This window comes from Neltuma alba, unplaced genomic scaffold (assembly GCF_004799145.2).
Source record: "Neltuma alba isolate B1F8T4 unplaced genomic scaffold, ASM479914v2 tig00004186_pilon, whole genome shotgun sequence".
Classification (NCBI taxonomy): Eukaryota; Viridiplantae; Streptophyta; class Magnoliopsida; order Fabales; family Fabaceae; genus Neltuma; species Neltuma alba.
The window spans coordinates 1-17,486 of NW_021633599.1; the positions used below are offsets into that span (position 1 = coordinate 1).

Sequence of the window (17,486 nt, forward strand, 5' to 3'; positions counted from 1 at the left end):
TTTTTTGCAGGTCCTCCGTGTATAACCAGCTTCACCACAATTTGCACAGTGGCATATCTTCTTGTTCTAGAATTGTGATTCGCGTCTGTTAGCTCTTGGCCTTCCAGCAGGTCGACTAGTCTGAGGTGGGAACAGAAAAATTTGCTCTGAAATATTTTCCATCAAAATGGTATTTGGGTCAGGCCTGTCAATGGGGACCACTGGTATCATGCAGCGGGAGTAAATCTTTTCTTGGGATGTGATCTTGTAGTAATTTTCAACAAAGTCATAGACATTTCCATGCATGGACTTTATGGCTATACAAGCATGTGGACAAGGGATCCTCGACATTTGCCAAGCTGCACAACTACATGTGTATGCACCGAGATCAACACGCAAGGCTCCATGGGATGTGTGGACAACAACCCTGCCCCCACCATACGGTTCAGGCAACATATGTTCAGCAAGGGCAACATTTTTCTTTACGTGTTCATCAATATTTGGTCCTATTCCATTTCTCCATCTACCCATTGTCACACTAGCTGCATACATTTTTTGGCTACCTTCTCACGGTGCTTATGGATAAACTGTGTAACGTTGTGCCTCCTTTCCTTTATCAACCAAGTATTAAATGATTCGGCAAGGTTTGTAGTTATATTGTCCCACGGTCGATATGGAAACTTACTCAATGCCCATTTTTCCCCACATCTCCATGAGTATTGAGCCACTGGAATAACTGTGGAGAGAAACAATGCATGTGGTCCATTGCCTTATCGAACTCACCATTAAGCCTTGCATATGCGATATTATCAAGCAATTGCAACCCATCTTCCTTCATGGACTTACTTGTCTTTCTCTTGCCTCTGTTTGCTTTAACTAGTTCTGCACTGAAGTTCTCCTTCACATGCCTATAGCAATACATGCCTCTCACTTCCAAATATTGCTCAGACAGCTGCTATGATTGAATTGTGACAGTCTGAAACTATTATTAACTGTCTAGAGCCAATGATATTTTTAATCATATACAGAAACCATGACCAATCCTCATATGTTTCCCTCTTTACAATGGCAATTGCAAATGGTAACAATTCATTGTCCGCATCATAAGCCGATGCTGACAGCAATGTTCCATTATATGGTCCACTTAGGTGAGTTCCATCCATATACGATATGTGCCTACCACCAGTTAAGAAACCCTCTATACAACACCCATAAGCTATGAAAACTCGCTCAAATATGTTATTCCCAGTAGCAACCCATTCAGCAGTAGTTTTTTCATCACTTTCCTTTAGTCTTTGACAAATCCAAGGTATTAGCATGTAAGATTGCTCAGGTCTGTCTTGTATTTCCTCCATTGCTTTTTCTTAGCTTTATATGCTTGCTTGTATGTTAGATTCACCCCATAGTCTCTTTTCAACATTGTCATTATTTCAGTAGGCCGTTTGTCTATGTGATTCTTTACCTCATCAATTATAATTGCTGATGTCAAACTAGCTCTTCCACCATGGCTGACTTGGAGATTGTCTTGCGCACTATGCACATGTTCATTTACAAATGTCGTCACGCATAGGAAAGGAGTCTTCTTCCCCACTGCATTTGCACATATCTTCCATGGGCAACCTTCAACCTTGCATCTCACCAACATCTTGTCCTTACTATTCTTCACATACTTGAACTCAAAATCATGTGCTATTCTATATTTGTGCACTGACTTTTTAAACTCTTTTGTATGTGCAAAATTTTGCAGCTGTCCTAAAATCAATTCCCTCCATTTTGAACAATTCATCTCAAGATATGGTGTTGGTGCATACTGTACTCCACATGTTATATTGCTAGAACAGCCTCTAACTTCATACATTAAGGCCGCACCCATATCTTCATACCCCACTGGTTCATATTCAGTTTCCATACTGCTAAATGAGCCAGACCTTTCTTGTGACAGGCCCAACAATCTGTCAACTTTGCATGCACAGTGACAATTTCAGTAACGAAATTAACAACAATAATATAACAAATGACAACTTCTATAGCCTATTAAATATCACTTACATTTCCAGATCTTCTATTATATCAGCACCACTTTCTTTCTCTTTACATGCTACGTATAGATGGCCATGCCTCTCATTATACTGAAAAAAGTTCCCAATCTCACCATCATCAACTAAATCTACCAATGTCTTCTCATCAAAACTTACTATATATTTCATCTCACAATTATTACTATCAATTCCAAACCATAATGATATCTTCCCCCTTAAATCTTCAACTGTAATGGCTTCTTTTATGCTCCTTAACCTCACATTACCCCCTTTATATTGAACTCCACCTTCCTCGTCAACTACAAATGTCCCTCCAACATGAAAATAACACAAAAGTTCCTTCAAAGAGGTTGGGCCACCCAAGCTAATGCCTTCTACCATGCTCGAATATGCAAAAACACAATAAACAGTATACATTATTCACTTTCATCGCTGTCTATAACAGAACCCCACTTCCTCCCTTACCAACAACACATTAGTTTTTCACAACTTTGTCTTATATGTTAACTACATACTTCATCGTCTTCTCACTATTCATGCTCATGCTTGCCACCCACGCTAATGCTTTCGGCCATACTCAAACAGTAAACAATCAAACCCTATATCGAACACCAATGAAGTAATTTGCTTAACACTTTCTACCAATGCAGACCCACAAAATAAAAGACCAAAACCTGTGAATGAAGTTCTTTGCAACACCAAAAAATAATAACCCAACACCTTCACCTCTTAACCCACCTAAAACCCACTCACCCACATACACAGCCCGCCGAAATAACAACCATCAGGAGAGGAGGAAGAAGAAGTTGAACTTCAGACAGTATTAATGACTTTAAAATTAAACTTATCTTGCCTTTCTTTGACAGCTTCCACCGATTTTTATTCCCTCCTTTGCCTTCCCAGAAGCTCCTCTGGTCACAAGCTTCGTTCTGTGTTGTCTTTCTTTTTGTGCATTGATCGGGGCCAATTATGTCTTTGGACAACATTTGCAAATGCTAGATCAGTACCCCAGGTTTGATATGGTATTTTGCTTTTCACATGCACTTATCTGGGTTTTCACATATTTAAGGGTATTTTTCAGTCTTTTTCCCTTTTTTTTTACTTTTTTTTTTTTTTGCCTTTCTGTTTAAAAAGAAAACTCCATATATGATCTCATCTAATTAGCGCTTCTACATCCCCCAGTGAATTTCTTTGGACACGTTGGAACTAGCTCAAGAAATTGTCTCCAGTGCAATCCACGTCAGCTCTCCCTCGCATGCATTATGAATACACGTGTAATTGCCTTTTCTGGGGCTAACATATACTGAAAATAATAAAAAAAATACACGTTAAACCTATATGTTTCGTATGCTTATTTTTTGTTTAGTAAATCAACAGATGCTTTTATTATCTCACTTTAAGGTCATTAATCACCCCAAACATATACTATTAATATTTGAGATAATATCTTGATTCGACAACTGAACAATATAATATATATATATATAAAATAAGTCGTAAATATTCCTTTTTTCCCGAACTTGGTGCATTGTGTCCGGTTATTTAATTAGGATAATGGATTGGATGATGGCAAAACGCATCATTTAAACACAATATAAAGTGGAGAATTATGGAGTTTAGATGTGGGATGGTTTGTCATCTTTCACTTTACGTGAACTAAAGGCATTCGTAGTGCTGTCTTTTTGTCCACCGGAAAGGCTGCTTCATTCTTTTAATTTGAGAGACAACTATTTATATTATCTCCAGTTATTAACATAAGAGATAATTAAAAATTAAGTTTGATTTTAAATATAAGATATCGATCTAATTTGTCTCCATACTTATCTTTCTCCTTTTGAACAATCCCTATTGATTATACATGATAAGAAAGTTTGTATTAAATAATAGTTTCGGCACAAATAATTTAAGAGGGCATTTAAAAAAAAAAATCAACACACATATTTTAGAAAAATAACTAATTAATTAGGAAAAATCGTAATTAAAGACCTTAGAATTTGAAAAACACAGATAGGGACTCGTGACAACTTCACTATAGCTTTTGACAATAATAATATGTCATAAAGTTGTCAAAACCCATAATGAAGTTATCACGAGTCCTTACATGTGTTTTTCAAATTTAGGGTTTTCTTTTTTTGCGATTTTCCCAATTAATTACCCCTCTTAATCTATTTTAACTAATTACATGGATCTTATATTAAGAACTAAGATAATAAGTTAGAATTTTAAATGAGATTGAACACACAACCTCCTACATACTACTTCCGATCCTTAATATAAGAGCTATTTTGATTTTTAATTTGATTGTAAATATAAAACTCCCAATATATTCTATCCCTCATGTTTATTTATTTTTTTCTAAATTGTACTTGTAATAGTTGCCCATGTTAAAAGTTCCATCAAATAGTAATTTTAACTAATATATATTATTAGTAAAGGTTTTTTAGGAAAGGTGTCACTTATTTATTACAAATAACTAAATTTTCAAATTTTTCTAATTTACTCAAATTAGTCAACTAATTCTTACATTAAGGATAGGATAATATTACTTCCAGCCTTAATATAAAAGCTAGTTGACTTTATATTAAAAAAATTAGCCAAGTTAGTTATTTGTAATAAATACATGTTACTACCTCCGATCCTTAATATAAGACCCCGTTTGACTTTTATGTTAGTCCTAAATATAAGACATCAATCTATTTTGTCTCTCATATTTACTCAATTTTTTCCAAAATAGTCCTTCTAATAATTATAGTTTTAGTCAATACACTTGATTAGTAAGGATATTTTAGGAAAAACAATACCTATTCATTACAAATAACTAACTCAACTAAGTTCCTTAATCTTCCCAAATTAGTCAACTGAGTCTTATAATTGGGACCGGAGGTAGTATCTTTTTTAAAATATGTTTACTAATTAAGTATATTAGTTAAAACTATCATTATTATAAGGACTATTTAAAAAAAATAAATAAATATAAGAGATAAGATATATTAATATTTTAAATTTAAGATTAAAATAAAAATTAAATGAGTTAATTAAGGGGGGTTAGTATAAGAAATCATCTTCTTCCTCATGAAAAATCTCAACATTTCATTATCATGTCTGCCCCCAAAAAAATAAAGTGGTTGCCCTTACATGATGGAAAAACCGTTAGAACTCGTAGGATTCTCTGCATCGTTTCCATTTTTTATTTCACAGACCTCAAGTCTTTTTTTTTTTTTTTAAAAGTTGAAAATAACGTTATAAAGTTAACTCTAAACCTAGCCACGTTCATAGAATGTCCAACCGTCGTTCTAAAAACCTACTTTTGACTTTTGATACAAAAATTTTGCAGAATAAAATATTAACTTAAAACTAGCTTTTGTACAAACTAATTCGAATTATTTTATTTTAATTGATTTTGTGCTGCATAAAATAAATATGTAAAATATATAAGAAAAATTGTCTCATAAAACTAAATAGAATTTTAACTTAATAAGAACTTAACCCAATGTTTAGTACAAGAAAATCGAAAAGAAGGGGTGAAAAAATTTTAACGAGTTTGATTTAAAAAATTAAAGAAATAAAATTTTAAAATTATCATAAAGAGAAAGTATAAAATAAAAGAGCACGAAAATCTAATTAAAAAATTTTAATTTTAATTTTTTAACTTTTTAAACCAAACTAATAAAATTTTTCTCTCTTCTCCCCTTCTCTCTCATACCAAACAGATCATAAAATGTATGTGATAGAACAAACTTCTGGTTATTTGTATGGTGTCATTACATGTCACATATTCTATTTAATTTGCCACATCATATTTATCAATTATCATTTTTGTTCTGCAAATTTGTTTATCTTTCCATCAATACCCCCCCCTTTTTCTTATATTATCCTATTGCAACACATAATAACTTATTTTGGCACGGAAAGTTCCCTTCCCAATAAACAATTGTTTCCCTCAGTTGTTTCTTGACGCAAGAAGAATGCGACCAAACAAATTAAACAAAACTCGCAATGATCTCTTGTCCCTGACTCTGAAAGAAAAAACCTCAAATCTAATGATTTTAAGAGCAAACGTAACCAAAATCTTACTAGATGCTCGATGACAAGTATTTACAAGCCTGCAGAAAGCTATCTAAAGATTCTAAACTACTCTCCAAGGAAAAGTTATGAATCAAAAGAAGTTGACATTAAAACAAAAACAAAAAAACAAAAAGCTTGAGCTTTTTTTTTTCCTTTTAAATGGCGCACACATGAAAAGAAAAAAAATAAGAGGGAGGGATAGGCTCTGGAAGTTAGATCTTGGGCCTCAGATCCTTCTGAAGTGATCAATTATCTCCCATGAACCTGTTTTAAACATAGCCATCAGCCTCGCAAATTCATCAAATGGTGAAGTTGCTACTCACATCCAATATGACGCAAGAAAGAAGAAGCAATATTGAACATGACAGTTTGCTGAGGACCAAGGAAAAGATAAGAAACAGATCACCCTATTCATCTTATGAAACAACACCAGCACTTCAATTGCGCTTGAATTTACATTTCCCTCTATATACAAGAGCCTAAAGCAAAACCAAGAAATACATGAAAATTGCAGAACTCTATACCATATAGCTAGCCAATCTAAGACTTTTATCCTATACCTATTTTCAACAGCTCAAGTGAATTATAGTTTCTTAGATAGTAGATGTAAAGAGACAACAGTTCCAATCATGCCCTGCTTGCTAAGTTTTTCCACACTTCAGAATAGAACCTCCACAAAGGTAGGCCTATTGGCATTTCAAGCTTCAGTTCTTGAAATGTTGACGAGAATTGGTGATATGGAATTCAATTATCCCACAATACTCATCAGGTTATGAACTTCAAATGAAGCCATTTTTTCATCAGCAAGATTCAGTTAAACTTGAGGCAAGCCCTATGGCGAGAAAAGCTCCCAGCTTCGTACGCAATGTAAGGAATAATTAAGTTGACTTGTCTATTACCTGAGCATGTCTCCATTACGCAATTTTGGGCCGTTTAATGCTGGAGATATGCTAAAAGTATTGTTATCATCATTGTAAAATGAAGGGTGTCCAAGAGGCATAGGCCGGTCAGGGATTTCTGGAACTTCGGCATCACCTTCCAACATCTTCAAAGCTTCAGAAATCGTTGGCCTCAAAGCAACCATCACATGAGAACATAGAATCCCCACAAGCAAAAACCTTTCCATTATGCTCTTAGGATTTGAAGTAGGACAATCACCATCTTTTAAAAGGGAAGCATCTAAAGCCTCGTCTATGTTCCCTGATTTAACCAAGGACCATGCCCAGTCTGTGATCAAGAATGCCCTTGGGGATCCTGATGAGGATAAGTCAAGAGCTTTTCTCCCACACATTATCTCCAAAACAACCACACCAAAGCTATAGACATCGCTCTTCTCAGTGAGCTGACCATATAGTGCATACTCTGGGGCTAGATATCCATGAGTTCCAGCAACTCTAGTAGTGAGATGAGACTGACCTTCCCTGCTCTGCTTGGCAAGCCCAAAATCTGCAACTCTTGCCCTCATATCTGCATCGAGTAGTATATTGGTGGCCTTGATGTCTCTGTGATAAATTGAAGGCTTAACTCCATAATGCAAGTAAGCCAACCCCTTTGCCACATCCACAATTATGCCTTTTCTCTGTGGCCAAGTCAGTGATCTCTTTTCATTTTGATTGCCCACTGATGATAGGAAGAGATGGTCTTCAAGGTTACCATTTGGCATGTAGTCATAAACAAGATATCTTTGACCTCTTTCCTCAAAATTCTCACCATCTTCTACCACACAACACCCTCTAAGTGGCACCAAATTACGGTGCTTCAGATTACTAATAATCTCAACCTCATTACAGAACTCAGCATCCCCTTGATAATCAGATTCCAAAATCCTTTTAACTGCGACCACTGATCCATCAGCCAAGGTTCCCTTGTAAACCATCCCAAATCCACCTCTTCCTATGAAGTTTTTAGATGAAAAGCCATTGGTAGCCTTCTCAAGCTCCTCAATCTTAAACCATATTGATCCCGTATTAGGCCTCATTCTAGGCCTAGATCCTTGCTCTTCAGGATCAATATCAAACTGAAAACTCTCATGTTTTCTCCTCCTCCCCCTCCTATCATACCATAGATACAGACCCAACAAAGCGAACATGACTAACAACCCAACCCCAGCTCCGGTTAACCCAAACACAAGAGCTTGATGGCGACCACTTTCTTCAGAATCCAACGTTGGATAAACCGACATGCCAAAAATGCACGTCACAGCACCATTACTCATCGGCCCAAACTCATTCACAATACCAGCGGCATACAAAATAGCAAAGCGAAAGCAATTTGTGGCGTGTGAAGAATTACCATCAATATTTGTGAGTTCCTGCTGAACCTGAAACCCCGCCGCCACGCACGCACCACAGAGAGTAAGGTCAGTAAGGTCCGGTTTGCATCCCCGGTTAAGTGGCGTCGTTTCTCCGAGCTTCCCGATCCAATCACGAATCGTTTGGATCCCCGCGCAGACGTTAGGGCTAACCACAAATTGAAGCGGGTCGAAGCAAGCCGAGGTAAGGTCTTCAGGGAGAGAGAGGGAAGAGAGCTTGGATTGGAAGTCACGGAGGCAAGAATTGGAAGTACGAATATCTGGGAGGTTGAACATGGAGGTTTCTTTAAGGTGCTGAGCAAGCCCTATGCCAATTAGGGACAGTAAAGTTTGGCAACAATGGCTTGTTCGAGTGTCGCTTACAGAATGCAGAGGATGAAAATTTTGGCACATGGAAGAGTTCCACGGAATTCTCAGCACATAGTTCAGATCCATGGGACATGTAGAATTATTAACTGAGGGAGAAGAAGACGAAGGAGCTGCAGAGCCGAGAGTAAGAAACGTGGAGAAGAAGAGAAAGAGAAGCACCCCAACAATCTTCATGTCTTCTGTGTTTTTGGCACACCCTCCTGTGCTAGAGCTTCTAGTTATGCATGAGGGGTCCAGGAGAAGATAAGGGGAAAAGAAAAGAGAAGCTGAGTGGAGTGAGGGAGACGAAATGAAGAAAGAAGAAAGAAAAAGACGATCACCATGGATGGTCAAAACTCAAACTCCTTTCTTCCCTTCTCTCTCTGATTTTCTGGCTGCTGGCTGCTGATTTTCTGGTAACGACAGGACGCGCGAAAGCACGCGCGTTTAGGAAGAGGCAGCGATCATAGCGAAGTAGGGGGGAAAAAGTGAAACTTTTGTTCCTGGAAATATGCGTAGAAGATGCGAGGTGAGGAAAACCGGACCGCCTTTTGAATCACTTGAGACGATAGGTTAAAAATGAGCAGGGCATATCGGAGTCAAATTGATAAAAAAAAATAAAAATTAACAATTAATTTAAATTCTTATCATGCTATTCAAAAAACTAAATATCAATTTAATATCTTAAATTTCTAGCAAAATAATTATATACTTATATTTTCGTTTCATTTTCAGTTCCCTTGATAAATTGATATCATATTATTATATTATTAAAATCACTCAATATTCATTTAAGTAAAATATCAAAATAGATTTATGGTAATAAAATATTCCTCTTTACAATCATTTAGTACCTAATTAATAATTCTTTAGCATTAAAAGATTTTTTTTTAAAAAAAACATAACCAGGTTAACCCACCAAACCTTTTGCATTTGACCGGACTGGTAAGGTGACTGGTTGGTCAGTTTCTGGTCTAATCTAGCTGGTCTGGTCCAATATTCAATACTATGATAATTAAAAATTCTAGAATGGTAAATCAAACGGCACATGGGGCCTACATTATTGTTAAATTCCTAACCTAAATCAACTTTTCTAGTTAAATTAAAGTCACTTTTGTGAAGAGAAACTAATAACGATGCATGTTAATATTTGAACATCTGGCCCAAAGAATTAATTCCTTCTCTTTAAAAAAATAATTAGATTGGTATTATATTTTTTTAAAATATTCTTAATTTAATGAGAGTATCGTATCAAATATGAACATTTGACTGGATCTTTCTCTCTCTATGGGATGAAGTCTAGTGTTCAAGGTCTTTGGGATTGGAATAATAAGAGCAGAAAGAACTATTAAATTAATAAGGATGGGATTGGAAAAAATGATAAATAAAATGTTATATTTTTTTAAAAAAAAAAATAGATTTAAACTACTAAATTTTGTCATTATAATTTAAAAATAAAAAAAAAAGTTTACAAAATTATTTTATATAATGTGAGATATGAACTGTTGAAATTGCAATCTTAATAGTTGGTATGAGAAATGAATGAAAATGCAATAAATGGCCAGTGGAAAAACCTATTTCTCCTTGTATTTATGACCAATTCATATCTATTTACAAGATTCCATATCTAAAACCCATGAATGTGTATGGTGCTTTTTATAAATTACAGTTTTTGGAGATGTTTAAACATTTGATTCATTTTTATATTTCTAATTGATTATATATATTGCATTAATTCAAATATTTTTTTGGCTATTTCTTCTTATTCTTAATATGAGAGATAGATAAATGATTTGCATATAGCAAAAAAAATTAATTAAATTAATTATTTATAATAAAACTGTATTCTTTTTCCTAGAATACCTTTCTAATAATATGCAGTAGGACTACCTCTAAAGTCTAAAGTCTAAACTATGTATAATCAATAGGAAATTAGAAACATTTTGAGAAAAGTTATAATTTGAGGGGAAAAAAGATTAATATTTAATATTTAGGATCAAAGAAAATATTTTGTCTTGCTTCTACATTAGAACTAGAGATAATATTTATTTCTCTCCCTCTTATAATAATAATATTTAAAAAATATATATTCCTCATATATTTATTATCTTTAATCAATTTTAAGCAATTTTTCAATTTACATAATTTGATTATTCATATCTTATCAAAAAGACGGGTAGGAGTACTAATTTGCTTAATTTTAGCGAAGATTGACATATGTAGGATTCAAAACTCCTCATAATTTAGGGAAAAAATATAATTAATCTCAAATCGTGTAAATATATAAAACGCACTAGTTATTATTAATGTTTATGATGTATAAATTGTGGAGATACATATGATGTATTTAGCCTGTGAAAGATAGCATGATGTGAAATTTTGGCTTATATATGATGCATGAGTTATTATTTTGTGATGCTTGGAGGTCAAACAAAATCAAATGATTTTATCACAAATACATAAAAAAAAGTGAGATTTCTTTTACTACTAAAAAATTATAGTTTTAAAAGTGATTTTATAGTATACGAAATAAATATATAAAAAAAATTTATCTCAAAATATGTAAAAATATTTTAAAAAATGCTTTTTTGATTAACCAAATACTCTTTGAATGGAATATTTTTTGAAAAGATACATTTTTTTTGAGTTATAAGGGCAAATTCAAAGCTTGAAAATTAGGCAACAATTAGACATGAAAGGATTGAGCAACTCCAAATAATCTACTGTCAGATATCTTTAAAAATCAAACTAAAAAAATGTTTTTTAAACAGCTAAACACATATCAGACATCAACCTGGGAGTGTTTGAGTGAAACAAAAAAATAAGAAACAAAAACTCTTTTACATATTTATTTTATATATCATAAAATTACTTTTAAGACCTTAATTTAATTTAATTTTTGTCCAAACTTCTCTTAATAATAAAAAAAAATTTCACAAAACAAAACATGACAACTGCTGAGATCGTGACAAATGAAATCGGTGGTGAAATTATAACACAGTCCTATTGATGACCCTCTCATTTCGTCGTCATAAGCTCATCAAAATTTAATTTAAACTTCATTTAATTTTTTTTAAAAAAATAAAAATCGAATTCTGCGTATTATTATGAGCAATTGAGCGTAGAAAGTAAGTTGTGCACGCGCTTTTGCGAGCGTGGGCACATGCGCGGGGCGGCTGGCTACAAACGTGATTCCTTGCTAAAGTTAAAGTATGATGCTCTGACTTTCTCAGTACACAAGTTGGAATGGTAATAGCGACAATGAAATTATGAAATATTAATATTTTGTCTTTTAAGATATTTTTGACGTCCCATTCCATTCCACAAGCTACCATTTTTCTTGTCCTTTCTCCAAGCACCACTAATTATTGTTTTTTTCCTTTTGTTTTCGTCTTTTCAATTTATTCTATATTATTGACTTTTACTTTTAAAATTATTATTAAATTTAATGTTTGAGTCATGCTTTAAGTTAATAAACCGCAAGTCTACCGGTTGGTAATAATTAATACATCATGAATAGTCTTAACTTTATTCTTTCTAGAAAAATAAATTGTATCCCATGTGCCAAAATTTGCATTATCTATTATTACCTCTTATTTTAATTATAAAACTTTATTTATAGATTACAAATGATGTTTTATAATTAAGAGTGGAGATAGTACTTTAAATAAACGAGTTTTTTTATTATAAAAAATTTGGAAAATAAGGACTGAGGAGGGCTTTTATGCTGATTTTGATCAAATTGATAAATATGATTGTACATTTATTTATAAGGTTTAAAAGGTAAAGTATTTTTTTTTATAGCAACCAATAGTACTCTTGATGTTATTTTTTTTTAATTACATTCATCATCTTAATTTTATTTATCATTTAGGGTGTTGAATGCAATAGATGAATCAAAAAAATAATATGATTATATTGGATATATCATAAACAAAATTAGGACAGCAAATATAATTGAGAAGTATACTTATATGTAAATAGAGCCGGGGTCAAAAAAGGAAGTCAACGTGGAGAGGTGGACGACTGACTGTGGTCTCTGTAATTATGTTTCTCCTCCAAAAATTCCACTTCCGAAGCATCGTAGCATTTTCCTACTACACTTCTCATGTTTTACTTTTAATTAAAATTATACTACCTCTGATCCTTAATATAAAACTCTATTTGAGTTTTATTTTGATCCTAAATATAAGACCCCATCCAGTTTGTCTCTTATATTTATATTTTTTTTTTCAAAGTAGTCCTTCTAACAATGATAGTTCTAGTCAATACATTGATTAGTAAGGATATTTTAGGAAAAACACACATATTTAGAACAAATAACTAACTCAATTACTTTTTTAATATCCTCAAATTAGTCAACTGGCTCTTATAATTAGGATCGGATGTAGTAGTTTACTTTTTCTAACATTGGGTATAGATATTTCATAATGTTTTTCAATTTGTTACTAAAACTGTCTCTTTGCATATAAATAATATTCCTTATTACTCCTCCAGTCCTTAATATAAGACCCATTTAACTAATTTGATTAGATTAAGAAAATTAGATAAGTTAGTTAATTATAAGAAATGTGACACGTTTTTCCTAAAATACCATAATCATCTTTCTTAATACCCCCTCTTCCTCTTCTACTTGATTGTGGTTGAGGGAGTATCCATAGGGGTAATTTAGAGAAAATTGATAAATATGAGAAATGAGTCTTATATTTAGGACCAAAACCAACTCAATAATTGAGTCCAATATTAAGGACCGGAGGAGTATTTTCTTAAAATAAAATTATTTATATATAGTTCTACGCTTTTTTTAAATGAAATTTATGTTTCATTTTTTTTAACATGTATATATATATAGACTATAAAAAGTCACATTTTTTAAAACATTTAAAAATGAATTAGTGCAATTTTTGGTCCATTTAAGTTTGTTTTTATTTTAGTTTTTGTTACTCAAATTTCTTTCTGTCCAAAATATAATTTAATAAAAAACCTGTCTTATTTTGCCTATTAAAGGACTGAAACTTATAGTTTGAAATTTAAGAGACTAAAACCAAAATGAATACAAATTTAAGGCAGCAAAACTGTATTAACCTTTTGAAAATTAATGCAAAGTATACGTACTAATAAATTAATGTTTTGTTGGAACATAGTAACATGCTCATATTGTGATCAAAATTTTGTGTTGAACAAACTAGTAAATTCTATAGGGACACAAAGCTAACATCACAGCTCGATTTCCTTCATATTTGATCCCAGCTAGCAATTTCTTGGGCGGCCAAACAAATTGTTGCCTGGGTTTTTGACTCATCTTCCGTTCTCTCTCCCCGTGATCTCTCATGCAATGGGTGATTGGATCCGTAAAAAACCATCGTTCAAAGAGATATGCAAATCGCTCGTTAGGAAAAAACGCCGCGACAATAAGAGTTTCAGCAAACACATAGCCTCCGACGTAAGTAATTAACCTCTCCTATTTCAGCATTTTGAGTCGTTGTTCTTGCTGAACATTTGGGAAAAGACATATGAATCACCTTAATTGTTGCTGCAAACCGTTCTTAATTCAGTGCATTTTCATGTTTTTGCATGCTGCATTGTGTTTGATACGTGTTTGTATCAATTCCTAATGCATTATTTCAATTTGTATATGATCGAACAGTAGTATATTTTGGAAAACTGTGATTCAATAACGCATATTCTGTTAAAACACTAAAATATCGTTGTCTTCTTTTTGCATTTCTTATTCATGAATGATTCCCTACATATACAAATATGTGTGATTGTATATGAGGTCTAATTTCTTTCTTTACCCGTATATTTTTAATATTAATCTCTCTGAATGTGATATATGCGATCACTTTAGTGGCTACAAATGATTCGGACTGAACAATGTCACCCGGTTGAGTTGACGGAGTTGTTTTCTTCGCAAGTTCTTTCTTTCCCTTCTCTTCTCTATAGTGTTTGAAATCTTCATGGGATTTTCTTATTGTGTTTGATATAATATATAGCCAATGACAGTTCCAAGTCATGAGGTGGATGATCATCATAAAGGAAAAGGAGTGGAAGAAAATAGGTTCTTCAAGAAAACTGCAAGTAAAAGATCCAAAACGCCAACACCAAGTATAAATCAATTGTCCAGAGATCCAAGCAGGAGATGCACAACACCTACACCTTTCTCAAGAAATTTGAGCATTAGAACAAACTCTGATTCTGATATAGAAGCTTCGACACTATCAAGAATTATGAGCAGAAGAAGGGCCTCTGCCACCACATCAACGAGCCCTTTGGCTTCTCCATCAGGACAAATGAGCAGCAAATGCATCTCTGAGCCTCAAACTCCAAAGCTTTCAGCCTCCCCATTAAAAGAGGGGGGTTCAGCATCTCTGTCTAGGAGCACCAGTGGAAGGTCGACGACATCAATCATATACTCACAATCAATAGTGAGGCGAAAACCCCCGCCAGTTGAGATGAAACTTGAGTGCACTCTTGAGGACTTGTGCTTTGGATCAGTCAAAAAGATCAAAATTACTAAAGATGTTATCAGGCATCCCGGGTATGTTTCTGTTGTTGTGATTTCCTTGGACACTCTGTAAAAGGATTCCTGTTTATCTTAGACTTATATAAGACATAAGATAACAACTAAAGTTTAAAATTATACATTGATACTTGAACTTGCATTTTGTCGTGTCTAGGTTAGGTTTTAACCGATTTCAGGGTTGCAATGATGGTCAATGACAATCTGGAAGGCGAAAAAAGTGATGTTCTATTATGCTTGTGTGCATGCTATTTTAGGGCAAGTTCCCATCATGTTAAGAAGAAAAATTTCTTAGGCTGCTGAAACAGATGGTGTGATTTGACATTCACAAACATAAACACTATGGAAATTTAGGTACATTTGGAATATTGATTGAAGATTTCAGCTTTGCAATTATGAGCAATGACAATTTGGGGGAAATGCTTTTGGTGGCTGCCTAGAAATTTCCTAGGTTGCTGAAACTGCTGTAGCTTGAAATTTCCAACAATGACAATTTGGAGATTCATCATTCATGTGAAACAGGGGTATAGGATATTATGAATAATTGATTAATTATACGTAAAAACATAAACGCAATATTCTTAGAGAAGGAAAGGGAAAACTGTAAGTTCATGCATGTGCTTAGAATGACACCTTAGCTTGATTTTGTGACAGGATCATTGCGCAAGAGGAGGAAATACTAAAGATTGAAGTAAAACCAGGATGGAGAAAAGGAACAAAGATTACGTTTGAGGGAAAAGGCGATGAGAAACCTGGATACCTTCCTGCTGATGTAGTCTTCTTGATTGATGAAAAGGACCATCGTTTCTTCACCAGAGATGGTGACAACTTGGAAGTAACAATTGATATTCCTCTGGTAAGTGCTCTCACAGGTTGCTCCATTCAAGTTCCTTTGATAGGAGGAGAAACCATGACTATGTCATTTGAGGATACTGTCATATACCCTGGATATCAAAAGGTCATTGAGGGTAAAGGAATGCCTAATCCCAAACAAGAAGATGGAAAAAGAGGCGACCTCCACATTAAGTATATCATCAACTTCCCCAGAGAATTAAGTGATGAACAAAAGGAAGAAGCTGTTACTTATCTAAAGGATTGTAGTTAATGACAATACTTTTTCCAACTGTGTGATTGGCTTTTGATCTCTTTTTTTTTTTTTTGTCAGAATAGGCCTTCAGCTACATAAATTTGTCTACATTCCATAGTATAATAAGATTTGTTCGGTATATCGTGATCTTGAATATTATCTAAAATGTCAATATTACTTACGTACTATTAAATGTAAAATTTATGGAAAGTTTAGGTGTTCACAAGTTGAGAAGAATGTACTCATTTATTCAATTTTGTGTAATAAATGGAGACCCACTCAATAAAATGGCATCATTAAAATTAACATAGCATCTAACATTTTGATATTATTTTCCAGCTGCATCTAGTATTCTAATATTTTCTTTTAAGTACTTTGTAGCACTCTAATCTTATTTGTAGCACCTTAATTTTATTTAATTGAAAAATAATATCAGGGGTGCTAGATGCACTAAAAATATAATATCAAAGCAATGGATGCACTATAAATAAGATTATGGTATTTGAGGTACATGGAAAATAAAATCAAGGTACTTGGTCAATTTTTGTAAAGTAATCGTATTCGTTATTGTAACTTTTAAAATGATGATCATTACAGATCATCTGATTACATATCATCTAACTCTTATCATCTAAGTTAACAACTTTGTAGAAATATAAAACTAAAAATAAATCATGATATTCATATGATGCTGTGTTATATTATAGTACCTCATGTTCTAATTATAAGACCTTGTTCATAGTCTATAAATAAAGTCTTATAATTAGGACCGGAGGTAGTACTTGATTGTAGTAAATTAGTTAATACGCGTTTAAAAGATCTAGCAAAAAATAAATATATCTTTAAAAGAAAATACATGTACTTGTGTGACGTGTTATGTAAAAAGTGTGGCTATCATGTACACTAATAATTCACTTCATTCACATCACCGTGTAATTCATATAGGATCCGTTTGGCATCATGTTTGGAGCATGAACCTGTCGCTTTTCACCTTTAAGTACGACTGGAAATTTATTGTCCTGTTTGGATAAGCTTTAGGCACATCTGACTTGTGGATTAAAAACTGATTTTAATTACAATTGGAAAAGCAACTTGGCCAAGCTTTTTGCTTCTCAAATCGTGCTCAGCAGAGGT

At 33.4% G+C, this 17,486-nt stretch overlaps 4 protein-coding genes across 4 annotated transcripts; 1 reads left to right on the top strand and 3 right to left on the bottom strand.

Moving 5' to 3' along the window:
* Nucleotides 1-66: 66 nt before the first annotated feature.
* Nucleotides 67-510, bottom strand: LOC114743930 (uncharacterized). The gene has a single exon (XM_028932126.1). It carries the CDS (start codon nt 508-510, stop codon nt 67-69), a length of 444 nt encoding a protein of 147 aa, XP_028787959.1.
* Nucleotides 511-1,291: 781 nt separating this feature from the next.
* On the bottom strand, nt 1,292-2,399 carry LOC114743928 (uncharacterized). Its single transcript, XM_028932123.1, has 2 exons — nt 2,029-2,399; nt 1,292-1,931 (listed from the first exon to the last, which is right to left on the bottom strand). Exons 1-2 carry the CDS (start codon nt 2,397-2,399, stop codon nt 1,292-1,294), a joined length of 1,011 nt encoding a protein of 336 aa, XP_028787956.1.
* Nucleotides 2,400-6,226: 3,827 nt separating this feature from the next.
* LOC114743932 (probable receptor-like protein kinase At1g11050) lies at nt 6,227-9,117 on the bottom strand. Its single transcript, XM_028932128.1, has 2 exons — nt 6,983-9,117; nt 6,227-6,347 (listed from the first exon to the last, which is right to left on the bottom strand). Exons 1-2 carry the CDS (start codon nt 8,935-8,937, stop codon nt 6,329-6,331), a joined length of 1,974 nt encoding a protein of 657 aa, XP_028787961.1. The 5' UTR covers nt 8,938-9,117; the 3' UTR covers nt 6,227-6,328.
* A 5,624-nt stretch (nt 9,118-14,741) lies between these two features.
* LOC114743929 (dnaJ homolog subfamily B member 13-like) lies at nt 14,742-16,370 on the top strand. Its single transcript, XM_028932125.1, has 2 exons — nt 14,742-15,283; nt 15,920-16,370. The coding sequence occupies exons 1-2, from the start codon at nt 14,742-14,744 to the stop codon at nt 16,368-16,370; spliced, it is 993 nt and encodes a 330-aa protein (XP_028787958.1).
* Nucleotides 16,371-17,486: the final 1,116 nt, after the last annotated feature.